The sequence below is a fragment of the Hippopotamus amphibius genome, chromosome 16 (assembly GCF_030028045.1).
Source record: "Hippopotamus amphibius kiboko isolate mHipAmp2 chromosome 16, mHipAmp2.hap2, whole genome shotgun sequence".
In the NCBI taxonomy this organism is placed as follows: domain Eukaryota; kingdom Metazoa; phylum Chordata; class Mammalia; order Artiodactyla; family Hippopotamidae; genus Hippopotamus; species Hippopotamus amphibius.
In genome coordinates this window covers 44,641,036-44,658,100 of record NC_080201.1, presented here as the reverse complement: position 1 = coordinate 44,658,100, position 17,065 = coordinate 44,641,036, and the positions used below count along the sequence as shown (strand labels likewise).

At 39.2% G+C, this 17,065-nt stretch overlaps 1 protein-coding gene across 6 annotated transcripts in view; it reads right to left on the bottom strand.

Moving 5' to 3' along the window:
- Positions 1–694: 694 nt before the first annotated feature.
- DPY19L3 (dpy-19 like C-mannosyltransferase 3) overlaps positions 695–17,065 on the bottom strand; it is a 69,509-nt gene continuing 53,138 nt past the window's right edge. For 4 of the 6 annotated variants that reach the window (XM_057712779.1, XM_057712776.1, XM_057712778.1 and 1 more), the window contains 4 exons: positions 16,205–16,287; positions 8,614–8,746; positions 5,941–6,099; positions 695–4,479 (listed from right to left, as the gene is read on the bottom strand). In XM_057712779.1, coding sequence (XP_057568762.1) covers positions 4,318–4,479; positions 5,941–6,099; positions 8,614–8,746; positions 16,205–16,287 — 537 coding nt within the window. In that variant the 3' untranslated portion in view covers positions 695–4,317. Of the gene's footprint in view, positions 4,480–5,940; positions 6,100–8,613; positions 8,747–14,954; positions 16,030–16,204; positions 16,288–17,065 lie in introns of those variants that run through there. The other 2 variants (XR_009049756.1, XM_057712780.1) reach the window with 2 other exon arrangements.

Genomic DNA, 17,065 nt, shown 5'->3' with positions numbered 1-17,065 from the left:
AGATGAGTTTCAGATACCGCTTCTGAAAGGAGGGGCAGAGAACTAGCATTTCATCTGCCATGTGCCATACATCAAACCACTACATGTTTAGTTCATTCATATCCCAGATCCATTCATCTATATGGTTTGCAATTCGTAATTTGCTAGACCATTCTAGCAACATATACTTAATAGCTTAAGTGTAAGTACACCGAATTGTATACTTATAAAGAGTCAGTACTGAATATTTGAGATCCCACTGCCAGTTTCTTCTATTTGGACGTGTATCTGTCTTCCTGACCATTTCTGCTTGAAATTTCAGTATTTGCTTTGAACAACCTAACAGTCAAGCACATTTGTTATGTATACACTCTTACCAAAAATGTGACCACCACCCATTTTCCTGAGTTACTAAAGATTGAGAATTTAGTCAAGAAGTAGAAACAATTCCAAAGGTCGTAACAACAGCATTTATCTCTTTGAAGATAAATTCTGCTGATAGCAGCCTTCCTTTAGAAACAAATATAACCTTGAGGTTCAAGTAAAGCAAATAAGCAGCTATCAAACCAAATTTTGTTAAAAAAATAAATCCCTTCAACATTAGCAAGTACAATCAAGACCTTGCCGCATCCATCTTTTAGTGACACATATTTAATACACATCTATAAGCCAGTTCCTTGGTTTTTGACCTTCAAAGAAATGAAAGACACTCATCTTGTGTAACTTAAAACAGCTTTATTTAGTACATAATCTTCATACAATTCAGTAAAACAAATTATAAAAGCTCTTTGTAATATTTACCCATAGGCTATTAAGTACAGAAAATCCATTGCCACAAGAAAGTAAGCCACGCTCTCATTTTAAAAGCTTTCTTCCATGAACACACAAGCACTCTTCTTCTATGCCAAAAGGTTGTCGTATGTAAAGCATTTGGACGCATACTGGCCAAGATATACGATCTCAGAACATTTTGTCTTCCTATTAATTCCAAGGTTTAAATGAAAATTTAAAAATGGAATATTTCTACTTAATTTAGGTAAGTTTTGGCCAAAGATGAGCTAAAATTGTTACAAGGTTCATGTGGAATCAGAATAAACGTTTTTAGTTAATTGTAAAGATGCAGACCAGATGAAATATTTACATATGTCCTTGCCATCACCAGCACCAACCCAACACATACACAGACACATACACACACACACACACACACACACACAAATACATCTAGTTGATCTCACAAAGGTCAAGAAAACCACCTTTAAGTGGACAACAAATGGCCTAGATAACACCTAATTATGCTCCTGGCTAATATATCTGAAATGAATTCCTATTTTTAAAGTCTGTAATAAAGTGATTGGAACCTTTCAACTCTAGTAGTAGATTAGCTACTGTGATCAGTATCAGTAGTGGGTCATTTAATGAAGTTAAGTAGGTTAAAGTAGGGAATCATAACTTCAAATGTATGACTGTACATTCATTTGTTTATCTTTTGATGTAAAGCTGAGTCCTTTCCTTTGCATAAGGGTCCAGTGATTGAAGTTTTATGCTTGCATAAATTATACCAATAATATGATTTGGGTACTTTTTAATACCTCCTGATCAGTCTAGATTTTTTCAAAGGTGAAATGAGTACTAAAATAAATCTGTGAAGCAATCTAAGCTCAGAAATTTTCTTGAATTTTTTTAAGTTCTTCCAATGTTTTATAATTTTCCCAACCACAATTAATTTAAAAGCAATCTTTATTAGCAGCAACCTTTATCAAATCTTACCAAAGCATTCAAGCTAGTTTTCACAGAAATAACCCTTTCATTTTAGACCGAAATTTCCTGCGCTTATGTTGAACTGTGTATTTACAACAGGAAACAGAGCATGCACAGACAAGTCTGGCGTGGGCAGAGAGCTCAAGGGAGGGAGAGAGGTGTGTGAGAGCACCAGGGAGCAGGCCTCAGCAGTGCTGGGCCTCAGTCAGCTTACAGAGGGATGAAGACTGTGAAGGGATCTGGTGAGTCACACAAGTAAAGGTTAATTAAGAGCACTTATTGTACTTAGAGGTTCTTTTGAATGCTAACTCAGAAGCAAAATCAAGTGGTTTTCCTACTCATAAAATACAGCCATAATTTGAGACTATTACCAAATATTAGCACAGCCACTGAGACCCATGGGGCAGGGAGCTTAGGGAGCCAGGAGTCAGCCGCTTTTTCTCTCTCTCCTCCCACATACTCCAATGAAAAGGTCATAAAAGAGAATACTGAGGAGCACTGAAAATATTTAACATGATTTATTAAGAGGTTTGGTCATCAGGAAATGAACATGTCAACTATACATGGTCACAGTGTTTTGGAACGCGTGTATGTATGGATTCTGTCTTGCAAGATTTTTTGGCACTTTATATTTTTCACTAAAGACTGAACACCAAGTGTTTTGGCAACAAATGGCACCTAAACTATGAAAAAAAGATTACTATATGCCATCAAGGTGGTGATGATACGAATAAAAATTTAGGTACATGTTTCTTATATTATTGAAACTCCAAATACCCAAATGTGTAGATTAATACACATAGGAATATTTAAAATAAATTGAAATGTTTCTGGGAAGGTAACAGAGGGTTTTAAAAAAACATAACTAGATAGTCTAACATATTGTACCTTACATGTGCTTGGTTTCAATTAGAGTAAGGCACTCACTGAAGGATGGACTGACCCATGCTGTCAGCTACAACAGGCATGCATCATTACTGGCTTAATTAAAGTTTTAGTACTGATTAAAATGTTTTATTATTGTATTACCCTAAACTGCAGTGGTCTCCAACCTTATTAAGGGATACAAGAAAGATATAATTCAGGAGTTTCAGTTGCATAATTTAATAACCCAGCTACTATCAATTTTTTATTTAAATAAGTTTTGATAAAAGCCGAGTATCCTTGAATCCAACATGACAGTGTAAAATTTCTTTTTGAATACTGTTTAATAAGCAGTGGCTGGATATAAAATCATGTGAACATGTGATATATCCATCTTCATGCCCATGGTAATTTACATCACTACAACTGCAAGGAGAAACATCTAAATCATTTCCAACTGGCATGAGAGGTGAAAGTTAATTTCATTAGCCATCTTGATTCAATTAAATACACAATATGCTTTTATCAGCAACTTTTACATGTCCCTATCATTAGAAATTAATTACAAAAGCAATTATCAAAAATTTTTTGAGCAGGTACAAGGTACACATAATCCTCTTCGTTGTTTACAAATAAGCATGACTTAGAGGCACTTAGTTACCTTTGAGTAAGAAAAAGAACAATCTATCAAGGGCCCTCACAGTAAGATTGGAGACCACAAATCAAACTTGGTATGAAAATGCTCTCTGCCAAAAATATCACAGTAGTGAGTTAGTTAAGATACAACATTTAAAAAATAGTAAGACTTTGCAAGGTTCTAGGCTGTAAAAAATACAAAGGCTAAAAACAAAGAGTTTACAAAATTTTGCAAACCCAGTAACTTTGAATGAGTAAGAAATGAAGAAAAATTTTCTTACTTGCGGGATAGATTAAATAGTATCAACAGGTTTTAAAATAAAAACACTAAACAGCAACAAATTCTACTCAGTTATGTAACATTTCTGCTGCTTGAAGGACTTACAATATGGAACTTGTAACACTTTTCTGTGTCCAGCATTGAAACATGCATGCACATGCGTGTGTACACACATACACACACAGACACGTACTCCTGAAGTGCTACACATTACATTTCAGATGGAGCACAACAAAAAATTTTAGATACATACGAAGACCTGACATGATTTTTTAAAAAACATTAAAAGCATGACAAATGGAAAACATTATACAATTTTTAGGTGAAACAGGACAATAAAGAGCTTTTTAAAAAGCCACCAGTTGATCTTCACTAGTGAAATAATGTTAAATAATTTAATTATGCATCCCCTCAATTCGATTCAACAATAGCTGTTGTAAGTCAATTAAAAATTAGAAGTATTTCAAGTCCTGAACAGGCTCTGGATTTCCAACATGATATGCAGCTGTTCAGGCTGCCTGTGGAACACTTACTGTCCTCCCCAACCACAAGATTCTAGATCACTTTTAGAAAGTGGAAAACATTTAGGCTAAAGAACATTAATGAAACAAGACAAAGACGGAAGCTTGTAGAAGATACTTTCAAAGATGGTAACGCTTATGTAAACATTTGTAGACTTAATCATATCACAGCTTTAAGGTACAGGCTACCTAATTACATTTGAAACCGTTATCTATTGAGTTTCATTATGATGGAGTTTCATGTATCAAAAATAGAGATTAAATAGAAAGCTCTGTTTACTTGTTTCTGGATAGCTTGTAAACGTGAAATGTTTTGTTCTGAAACACTCTAGTGAAGTATGCTGTGTAGGGGGGCAGGTTTCTTTTTATCTCTTCACAGAAACGAGGGTGGCCTGCAAGTTTCAAATCTGGATCGTTCTCTCCTGGGCCATCCATCACCTAAAGCCAAAACAAAACCAAATACAATTAAGAAAAAAATCATATTTATAAAAGACAAACAGATGTAGGAATGGGGACTGGGTTTCTTTAAGAATGATATGCTAGTGAACTTAAACTGAATGATGTCAATGTCAATGGCTGCTTGGAGATCACCTGGCCCATCCCTTTCCCCTTCAGAAGTGTGACCCAAGGCTGAAGAGCAGAGTTCAGTGTCAAATGATGTTCGCCTTTAATGGCAAAGCTAGAAATTAGAACTTGGATCTCCTTGTCCTGAGGAACATACCTCTCATTTCCTCTCACAAAAATGAAATACAGAGAGGAATTACTATGACCAGAGAAAGTTCTCCAACTCATTAGGTGGCCTAGTTAGAAAAAGTTACACACAAAGCAAAGTTTAAATGCATGTATTTGGTCTGTACCTCCTCTGAATTCAAGACAGTTATGGACACTTATTTTCCTTGGGCAAATCACATATTGTCTTTTTGCCTCAGCTTTACTGAAATACAACTGACAAATAAAATTGTATATATTTAAGGTATATAATCTGATGATCTGATATACATGGTGAAATGATTACCACAATGAAGTTAATCAATACATTCGTGTTGGTTAAAGAGTATAAATTTGCTGTTATGAGTAAGTTCTGGTGACCTAACGTACAGCATGGTGACTAGGGTTAATAACACTATACACTTGAAATTTGCTAACAGAGTAGATCTTAAGTGTTCTGAATCTCAAATTCTGTACAGTCAAGTTTTTTTTTTTTAGATGTAGGCTGGGTTTCTCATTTTTTCCCCACTCATTTTAGAAATATCTATCAGCTTTTAAATCAATAATCAGAGCACACACCACCTCTAAAGGGTGAAAATCTTCTGTTTTCTCTGAGACCTGGCATAGCTCCAAAAATGTTTTCTCCAGAAGGGAGAAAAGAGCAGCTTTCCTGCTCTGGAGTGTAGGCCTGGCCGCAGAAAGCCAACATGTCTGTGGAAGGTGCCAGTGGATGAAAAGAGGCGCCCCACAAGAGAGCAGAGAGGGGAGTGAGATCCTACCACACAGGCAGGGAGTGGCGTGGGGGGGCACCTCAGTCATGGCCACTCATTCGAGCCAAAATGACACTCTGCAGCAGTGGTTTTAGAAGGTTTAGGTTTTGTTTTTCATTTTAGCAGCAAGACCTTAAAAAATAAATACTATGCAGAGCCTCATGACACAGACCAGCTGAAGACAGGGTTGCTCTGTTTGGTGTGACGGTGGCGACCAGAGCTCCCTTCCCATCTCTCCCGCCACCCAGCCCCTGTGGCAAGTCACTAACGTGCCAAGGTAGGGGTTCTGCACAATGTAGAATGCTTGATCCATTGTGTAATTCTACGGATGCAAAGTATAAAGGTAGTTACATGCCTTAGGACTCACACGGAACCCGCTCCTCCCCAGGAGACGCCCACACGTGGTGGCTGGCACGCTTACGTGTCCGTTGGCGACGTCCAGCAGGTCCCGCAGCCGGCAGCCCCGGCGGTGCCTGCGCTCGTAGCAGATGCTGTCTTCCAGGATCACGTAGTCGGTGCCGAAGGACCTTAGCAGGGCGTGCACTTCCTCTGGAGCCCTCTTTGCATATATCTGATAAACCTTCAAAATGAGATAAAAATGGAATAGGGCAAAATACCACTTAACTGCTGGGAAGTTAGTCAAGGACTATATGTCGATTTAACTTCCCACAGGGGCTGAGTCCAAACGTAGACACCCAGCTCCCCCACCTCTTCCTGTGCAGGTCGCTCATTCACCTGTAGTTCTCAAGTGTGTGTGAGAAACTTCCAAAAAAAAAGTTGGGATGGGGGAGAGTGAGTCATGCTGAATACATCTGAATTTAGACACCAAAGAGATTTGGATGTAGACTGTATTAGTTTGAGTTATGAATATATCCATCAGTAGATGCCAATTCTAAGAATGCTTCACCAAGGTAAAGAATGCCATTAAGTAAATGAGACACAGTCTCTAACTTTAAAAAGGGGAACTTTAGACTAAAAGGGTCCATTAAGGGTGGTGGCACAGTTTGGAGGCACAGATACTTGTAAGGAGACCCAGTCTCTGATAATGGCAGTTGGGAAACAGGATGCCCATAGGGTCCCTGGTCCCAGGTGGGGGCAGCACCCTTGCTCTATTGCTGCTCTGCTGCACTCGGCTTGACCAGGAGACCCTACACTCTCTCTCTCTCTCTCTCTCTCTCTCTCTCTCTCTCTCTCGTCCTTCCCAGAGGGAGAGCAACTTTCAGCACCCAGCAGCAGTTCAACAGGAGGCACACCTTCCCAGTCACCACCAGCTTCACACACCTTAAGGGAATACACACAGATGGTGAGTGTCCTATATCCTGGGACTTGGCACTGGGAAAGGTTAGACTGTGTGTGTGTGGGGGGGGGGGGGGGGCGCGGGAGGGGGGAGGTAATGAAGAGAGGTGCTGCTTCCTTTGTCGCCCACTGATTTTAATGATATGTCTCTGACTTAAGAGCCTGGGTTCTGAGAGCCTAGGTCAGCATGTCTGAACAGATGCTGAAATGGTATGTGTGGGGGGGGGGGGGAGCAGGGTATCTACTTCTAGTGCTAACACTGTGAGCTCATCCTACCTACAGTTTCAGCACCAGCCTCAGAATAAGGCATTCCAAAGATTTGAAGGTCATAACTGAAGAAGGGCACTAGGACCTTCAGGATATCAGTTTTCAGGGCATAAAACTCAGCATCCAGGCAGGGACTGGATCTTGGAGAGGATGGAACACAGGACTCCCTGTGTCTTTGACATGTCTCTTTCTGCATCTCTCGAGTCAAAGTGGCGGCCACCTCCTGGCTGAACTTTGGGGTCTGGCGAGCCAGGTACCCTCCCCTCTTCCTCTAGCTAACCAGAGGTATCTGGAACACTTTGGCCAGTTGAAAAACTCCCATTTTAGTAGGAATCTACATTCAGACGATTCTCTTAAAAACGGAGCATTTAGTAAAAATCATTTACTTTTAGGCCAGTTAAATCTCACCCCCAAACAAGACTTTTCAGCCACCAAGATTAAGAAGTGACTGATATAAAACATTTAAAAAGTTTGAAACCACTGCTGGTGAGGACTAAGCCACGTACCCTTCTGTATCACTGACTGGAATGTAAATTGGTATAACTCATACAGACTTAATAATTCTCTCTCTCTTACAAATGCCCATACCCTGTGACCCAGCAACTTTACTTCTAAGAATCTGATGTACAGACAGACACTTTGTACCTGTGCAGAGCAATGCATATACAAGTATATTATTTTGAACATTGTTTATATAAATTGCAGAACACAGGGAAACCACCTAAATCGTTAAATAAAATTTTCTCCATCCACATAACAAAATATTATGCAGCTTTAAAAATAACAAGGAAGCTGTTGATATACCATTATGGAAAGATCTCCAAAATATATTAAGTGCCCCAAAAAAGCAAGATGTAGTATGTTAGTTCTTCTGTAAAAAGGGGGGGAAAGAATATGAATTTATGTATATACACACACACATTTGTATATACATAAAAGTACTGGTAATGTTATTTGCCTCCTGGGAGGGGAACCAGTAGCTGGAAGACAGGGGTGGGATGGAAACTTTTCACTATGTTCTCTTTTGCATGTTCTGAACTTTTAACTGCGTGGCTGTGTTGCCTACACACACACACACACACACACACACACACACACACACACACACACACACACACACACACACACACACACACACACACACACACACACACACACACACACACACACACACACACACACACACACACACACACGAAATGGCCCATAAAAAATGTGACCAATATGCCTCTCCCCCTTTTCCTTCCTTCTCCAGTTCAAAGCTCTGAGGGCTCTATCCTCAAATACTCTTTTCTGTACATCTCAAGGTGTTCTTCTCCTCAGTTACTCTTCTACCCGAGAGGAACATAAGGCCTAAACAGCATGCCTTTAATGGATGGGGCAGGCCAAGATCTAGACTTTGGAGACGCAAGTCCTGCCAGGCACTTCAGTTTTGCCTTCCCCTCATTACCCATAAGCAGCAGGAGTCCCTGCTTTACTACACACAAGCCAGCCCACTGCTGCTCTGCAAGGAGCTGGGAGAGGCCCTCACCGCTTTGGTTCGCTCTCTCAGGCTGTTGTCCTCGTAGTGCGGGTGGTTGGTTAAGGTCCTTCCCGTGCACAGCTTGACGCCGGCCAGCAACTGCATGCTTCCAGCAAACACAGCCTTCCCGGGAGTGTTAGAGCTACAAGATTTTAGAGTCTGAATTAACCTCACTGCTAACAATTCCACGAAGATAATACCACACACACAGGATCACCCAACTATGTTAGGAAGGGCTACGAGTTGGGAAAAACACAAGGAGATTCTGATTTGCACTCAAACGGTTTCATGAAATTTTTCGTATCTGTTCTTGACATTGATTGGGAAGCTTCTAATTTACTGTTTTGATGGGTTTACTCTTATAATGAATTGTCTTAGGATGTGGGTATCTCCTGAGTCTCTAGCCTAAAGCCCACAACCCTCTCCTGCTCGTTTCAAAGAGGCAGATTCTAAACAAGAGGCCTTAGAAGACTGCCAGTGCTTTCTGTATTAAACTTAACTAGAAGGGCTGCCTAGAGTAAAACAAATTATAAAGCCAGAAACTGCAGTTGGCCAAGAGTCAATTTCAAGGGTTTTTGGTTAAAACAAGAAAAAAAGATCACAGATATTACTATAAATTACTTTCCAGAAAAAAGAAAGATTTAGTAAAAACAAAAGAACATGGAAAGCAGAGTCTGAACTAGCAGATATCTTACTACTCAGTATGAAGATGTACAATAGCTCTGATGCAAAAGCACGCGTATTTTATGTATTCCTTTCCTTTAGTCCTGATTATGAAAGACTACATGCATCTTAAAGGAACACAGGGCATCCTGATATTAAATTGCGATCTTACTTTCCAATTATCACCAAGCTGTGATTCTATGCCTCCCCACGGGGTGCGAGGGACAATGATGGAGGGCCAAGGAACGACTTCCTGATTACTGTGAAAGCATTTTTCCTTTTCCCCCTGGAAAAAGAAAACCTTAGTAGTTGATTTAATTCCCTTCCATTTTTTTTTAAACCTGGGAGCCACCTGCAAATCAACGAGGTGTCATTTTATTGTGAAGAACATAACAGCTGTTCCATGGACTCTCCTCAATGCAAAATTTCTGATAGAGGCCCACTAGGAATACTGCAAGATATATTCATCCTTCTCGTGTTAAGAACAAGGAGTCCATGGCTGCTAGGGTGAGTTAAAATGATGGACATAGTTTTTTTGAGACGCAGTCTAACTGAAATAGTTGAAACTCAATATACTTTGCAGAAAAAGCCAGAGCGGGCCGTTCTCCTCAATGCTCTTGGACGTGAGAGCATGAAACTTACTCTAGTGTTCAAGTTTCTAAGAGAAGCCTCATCATATTCATATATTCCATGAGGATGTTCTACTTATTCCATTTCAATGCTATAAGACTACAGCCTGAATGCCACCCAATAAAGGCCTTAGGATGTCGACAAGCTAGGCATCCTACAGCTCAAGCTGAAACATTTACAAATAATTTACTTTTGGAAAACGTAAGATTTGCTAACAATGACCCTCTCGTTCATACAGCTTACTTAAGTGATGAAAGAAAGTGGGTAGAATTACAAGGAGCACGCAGCGAATGACACAATCTGCAGCCCCCCCCCCCCCTTATTCCTGTCGGACCCCAGAAGGGATTACAAGAGAAAAAACTTTTACGTGAACTTGGCTGTGCTTCATAGGATGTCATCATTCTGACAACCAGACTCGGAAACACAGGCATAAATAGATGTCTGCTCTGTCCCCCTGAACCAGCAATTTACAAGGAATTCTTGACATGTGTCCCATGTGATCAAGGAAATAGGAGGGTTTAAATGAAAAGAGGTGCACACAGCTCCTTAGTGAAAGTTTTAAAAATTCAGTTTAATTCAATGAATACTTACTAGACACTTAGTCTGTGCTATGTATACCGTGCTGCCCTCATTTATAGTGTATCATAGTTGTTAAAGAGAATAAGTATGGATAGATAAAATTAAAGAAAATGTCACCATTTTTCCAAACCAGTCTTCTTTCCTTCTGTATACTCTTGACTGGCACAAACCATCCTACTGCAATAAATTATACAATTAACACCACAAAGTGGTTGTCGTCAGGTCCTCTGAACCAAAGATGCAGGGAGAAGAGGAGTCTGGTCTCCATGTCTGGCAAAGCACAAGGCAGAGGCGAGAACTAACAGAGACAGAACCATCCTGGTCTGTACAGTCTTCACCGCCTAAGAGTGCCGAGCTGGGCCCTTCACAAATGATAAATCCAGCCCCTGAGCTGATAGTAGCCATTCAAATTTTCAGGCTGTCTCAGCAGCATCATTTTGAATACATAACAGGATTCAGCCTCGGGGAGATGCACAGAGCTGTTTCTAATTGTGGCACAGATAGATGACTAGCCTGTTGTCTATTCGTGGCTAATGACCAAGGTTTCAGTCCCCTTCCTGGGCTATAATTGTCATCCTTGGATGAGTTATACAGTTCACAAAGGTTTAAACTGTCAAAAATCCTAAACTGCTTGCTGGGGAGTTATAAGGTTCTTCTTTATTCAGCCAAAAGTTATTACTGAGGGCCTACTATGTGCTGGGCTGGTATCATACCCTGTCTTCAAGAAGCTTACTGGCTAATAGACTCAGCTCCCATGACATGCAAGCACTTCAAAGCAAACCCATAATTAGCCCACCACATATGGATGACTGCTTTCTGTGGGCCTGCAGCTATGCTGGAAACGGAACACAACAGACACAGCATGACTACAGTAAATATGGCCTCTCTCCTCTGTAGGCTCTAAGAGCACTTGCTGCCCCTTGCTGCCCCAGTGGGTACGGTCCCCAAGGCAACAGCAGCCATCCCCAGGTGAGCAAGTCACATCACATGACTGCTTGGAGGAGTTGAGTAAAAAATGGAATACAGCTCATTTGATTGTGACAAGTTTTAATGTTTGGCCTCATTAGTAAAGAGTCAGAAAGTTTAAAAGAAATGTAATCTGTCTCAACTGCTGGAGCTACAGTCCTCTGCACTCCTTTCTTTTTTCTTTTCTTTTTTTTTTTTTTTGAAGCTCTTTATTGGAATATAATTGCTTTACACTGTTGTACCAGTTTTTGAGGTACATCAAAGTGAATCAGCTGTATTTATACATATATCCCCATATCCCCTCCCTCCCACCCACCCTATCCTGGCCCTCTAAGTCATCACCCATAATCCAGTTTATCTCCCTATGCTATGCAGCAGCTTCCCACTAGCTGTCTGTTTTACATTTGGTAGTGTATATATGTCAATGCTACTCTCTCGCTTCGTCCCAGCTTTCCCTTCACCCCCAACCCTGTGTCCTCAAGTCCATTTTCTACATCTGCATCTTTATTCTTGCCCTGTCACTGGGTTCATCAGTACCATTTTTTAGATTCCATATATATGAGTTAGCATACGGTATTTGTTTTTCTCTTTCTGGCTTACTTCACTCTGTATGACAGACTCTAGGTCCATCCACCTCACTACAAATAACTCAATTTCATTCCTTTTTATGGCTGAGTAATATTCCATTGTATATATGTACCACATCTTCTTTATCCATTCATCTGTTGATGGGCATTTAGGTTGCTTCCATGTCCTGGCTACTGTAAATAGTGCCCTCTGCATTCTTAACAGAGTCTTTCACTAAAGGTCTTTGGCTTTATTTTAAATGGCAAAATACAAGTACCCTGATGCCTAAAAAATGGATTAGATATAATATTTCTTTGAAAACAACTGACTTCTAAGCATACTACAGATGATGTTTATTCTCTTCACTGTCTGACTTGGTTTTATACACTAGCCCTGCGGTAAATCTGGAATATTTAACTGCTCCCTTAATTACTTAAGTTCCATAAAGCAAATGCAAAAGTAAAACAAGCAAAGTGAAACAAAATGAAAAAAAAGTCACACATTTTCTAAACTTTAAAAACCTAGATTCACAGTATTTTACATTTTCTGTGGTAAACTCGGCAGGCAAAGGGAGAAGGGATCCTTTGTCTTCAACTTAAAATATGCAGTATGACAGATGCAATGACGGGTATTCTTCCTCCACAGATACTTTTGCTGACACAGTCTGTGGTCTGTGTCTAAAATAGCTAATGTGCTTTTAACCACTGAATGACACTTCTCTATTATAGAAAAACAAAACAATTTTTACCAATGTTTGAACAAATGATGTATAAAATGAAAGAATAATTTGTTTTTATAGCTCTCTGCCGAGCTCCATAGCAGGCTGCCCAACCTGCAAACAATTTATTCTGTAAGAAATGTCACTAAATAATGACAAGGACTCACAGGTCAAACGGATTTACATTATATAATTTAAATGTCATTCCAGGAAGACCTGATGGCATTTTGAACAAATAATCTCATTTATTTTTGAAGCTCTAAGCTTCAACAAGTTAATTACTGTTGAACTAATGGGTAAACTGAGCATTATAATATAACGTGTGAACATTTGCTTTATCTACACTTCAAAAATTTATAGAATTATGCAACTGCCACAAAATGATTCATTAAATATAAAAGAGGCTTACAGGCATTTAAGGTCTGAACTTAACCTACATCATATTTTAAATATACAGTAATTCCTTCTGCTTTGATTAAATGTGAAGGGAGTTTGGTCCATTTTCTTAGGCCCATTGAGAAAATATTGTACATGCAGGCTTCATTACTGGAAAGAAACTATTTCTAGTGAAAATCTCCTTGAGCCAAGTAGGTAAAATGTTACACCTCAAAATAGTCAAGTCTACGGTTTCTCTTAATTGCACAATGTCAAAGAAATGTTTCAGGAGCCAAAAATGAAACACTCTAAGGAACGAGATATGAACTACCAATTGCTGTGACATTTGGCCTTGATGAAGTAAACATGCTTTCTAATCACATATAAAACCTACAAAAGTACCACATGGGTTTTGCTGAAAGAGATACCAGAAAGTAAAAGACAAAAACAAAAGCCAGGTTTTTAATCTTTGTATTGAGGAAACATCATCAGCAAAAAGGGGTTAATGTGAACACATGCATGTAAATCTGCTGGAAAAGAGGGCATGCAGCACGTCAGTGTAATGTGGAAGGCAGGCAACCAGCCTGGTAAACACACAGGCCGGGGCTGTGGAAGGCATGTGGGCCTGGCTGCAGCACAAGGTCCTTGCTGATGTAGGAGAACTGAATCCTGAAGCACCAAGCACGAAACCCTAGCATCAAGTACACGAGGCAGACCAGGAGGTGGTGGTAACTTCTTCTCCACACTTTACGCAAGAGCTGCCCTACGCCAAAATGGAGGGTCATTTGTGTCGCCTAGAGTTTCTGCAGGTCACTCATCCCAGAGGGCTGGCAGCCATCCTGTAAGGGAAGCTGTGCCCCCACCCCAATAGATGCTGTCATGATCACCCTGACAAAGGACAGGTGTGAGTGTGTCACTTTGGCTATCTGAGAACAGAAGCAGACAGGATGGAGAGGAGGCGTCTCTCACTAACAGTGCTGGGTGGGGACCAGAGATCTGGCTGCTGCCTTCAGACAATTTCAAACAGACTTTCAGATATACTCCATGTATCTGAAAAGGCCCACAGCCTTTTCTCCAGCACAGCTCAGACCTACTAATATATCACAAACACTGTGACTAATCCAGGTAGTGGAGTGAAAGTAGAAGGTCATATTTTATGTTTTAGAAGCAGAAGAAATCAGGGCAGGTTAAAAGAATAATAAGTGCATTCACTTGTGCTTGGAATTGAAGCCTACAGACCAGAGCTGATTTAAATGTTGATTTAAACAAACACACTTTGTGTCTGAACAGACCCTATTTTGGCACACATTCATCATCACCAGCTTATTTCACAAACATGCCTAGCAGCTATTTTTGCAAAAACAATAATTTAGATTTGAAGACTTTGAAGGGAAAACAGGCAAGATTAGATCACAATGGAACCAATTTTTTGGAACAATACACATCCTTCAGTTGCTGAGAATTTTTAAAAAAGTGAAAAGAGTAAGTCTACATACAGGGAGAAGAACTGTTAGTAAAAGGAGTGCAGACTCAAAGATTATCTTCTTTACACATGGAATAAGCTCTCATCCATAATTTTTCAGAACTAGAAATGTTATTTTAAATAATCTTCTGTGAGCAAAAGCATGAAAAACAAGGCATTACAATAAGTATATCCAGTCTGACACTGCCAAAGACAACTCTGCTAGAATAAAATTTTAATGACACTACAGTTAATTCCTAAAAGACTGGGGAGTAGAGATGGGGTGTTTATAATGCCAATCCAAGCAGATCCAGAAGATGTGCCACGTCCGGGATTCTACAGAGTGGGTACCCTACACCATTCTTATCAGTGGCGCAATTTGAAAAACAGAAAATATCAGTCTCACCTTCAGATGCACATGTCATAAATTGCCAGTTGACTATAGCTAATGCAAAAGTAATTAGCTTCTCTTTATATGAATAACCCTCTTTTACCTTACACAATAAATACTGAAGGAATTATTTACTCTATAATTGTCTGCCATGATGTAAAGGTAAATAAATAAATAAAGACAAAGCACTGCTTCATACTCTCAGCACTGGAATATATGAAAAATTATACTCATTGCATCTAGTCAAACCCAGTCCAACAGTGGGACCAAAGCCACATATATATTTTAGATACAAATCTCTATAAAATCCATGTATTGTACTCAAGAGACTTAAGCTATCAAACATTTACCATCTCTTAATACACAAGCTGTGCTAAACGGTACTGGTTAGTAAACATTAGTCATGAGCAAGTGCCAATACGGCTACTAAAATTCTAAGTGATGGAGACAATACAGCCCATGCTTTCAGAACATGTCACATGAGATTTGCAACATCTATTTATGTGTGAATAATTACACCGCTGCCTTCTGGTTATAAAATAGGAAATACAATATTACAGGGCACAGGAATGCTGTTCTGGGTAAAAAAGTTTATTTTTGCTGGTGGGAGGCAGGTTTCATTAACAAAACTTTGAAAAACACAAATCTCATTGTGATGCTGAATGCTGAGGCAAAGCAACCGTGCAGGCAAAAATAAAAACCAATATAACATGAAAGCATTATGATGTTCAAGAAAGGAAAAGCTCTTGCTTTTTGTATTTTAAATTTCCTCTGGGCTGAATCTTGGGCAATATGATCAGTTAAAATGAAATCTGCACTGAGCTAGTATGACTCTCACTGCAGTTTACAGTATAGTTTTAAATGATTAACAAGGAAGGGATAGTTTATGTGTCAGTACTAATAGAAAATTTGAATGGCATTAAAATCAACGAAATGATGAAGGTAAAATTGGCAGAGAACATAAAGCTTTACTTCCATTGCTGTCACTGGTTTGAAATGCATCCTCCGATTCTGTTTCCCTCTCCATACTGGTACTTTCCCTTCTTCATGGGATTGTGGTTAGAGAGAATATTTCTTGAATGGAAAGAAATTTTTTTCAACTATAGAGTTTTAAAGAAAACCTTGAGAATGAATGTATCTTCATAATTAGGTTCAGAAAAAAACCAAAAAACCAAAAACCAAATGAGGTCTACAGTGACTCTTAAAGGGCACTTTAAATTTTAAAACTTTAAAAAAAAAATCCTCTTACTTAATCCAGTTCATCAGCTCCACTGTATCTGGATCATAGAATTCTCTCAACTCGGAGAGTTCATCCATCATTCCTGGCCAGAACTGAAATTAAAAACAAAACTAAACAAAAACAAAATCCACCCCAGACCCACAACTATCACTAAGATTAAAGTGAAAAAGGAGCAACTGCATATAACTTGTGAACTAAATAAACACGGTAACTGGAATATTAGAACTACTTCACCTCCGCAGTCAACCCTTCTAGTGTAAGTGAGATAAAGTCTGAGAAAAGTTTCCAAAATTATTTTGAGCTGGAGCTAATTAGAACTAGAGATGTTGTCAAGTTTAAAAAATGAGTTTTTATTTTACACCAATAAAAATGCTGTTGTTTGTGGTGTTAATATCTAGTAAAACATTAATTTGGATATGACAAGAATAGCAACCACAAGAAAGTTTACGGGATATGAGAAAAATGTGACTAGCTAACTTCATGTAATTTATCTTTAAATGTAGAATGTACCCCGTAGAGGACAGCACCATTTTTGAGCTGCAAAAGTGCTTTGGAATACAGAATCTCATTTTATCTTCACAGCTCCCCAGGGAGAAAGATGATGCAGAAGGCACCATCACCATGGCTATTTATTTTTCATATTACTAGTTTGGAGGCCTCAGCTCAGAGAGGCAGATAACCTGACTTGCTCAGATCAGAGCAACAGAGTCACAACTGGAAACTTTTCATTGTGTGATATGGTGATTATATTGTTTGTACTAGAAATCTGGACAAGTGATTTGACAAATATTAATATGATTACGTACAAAGGGAGAGGAGAGTATCTGAAAGTAGGACAGCTGAGAAAATCTGGTACAGCTGAGTGTTACA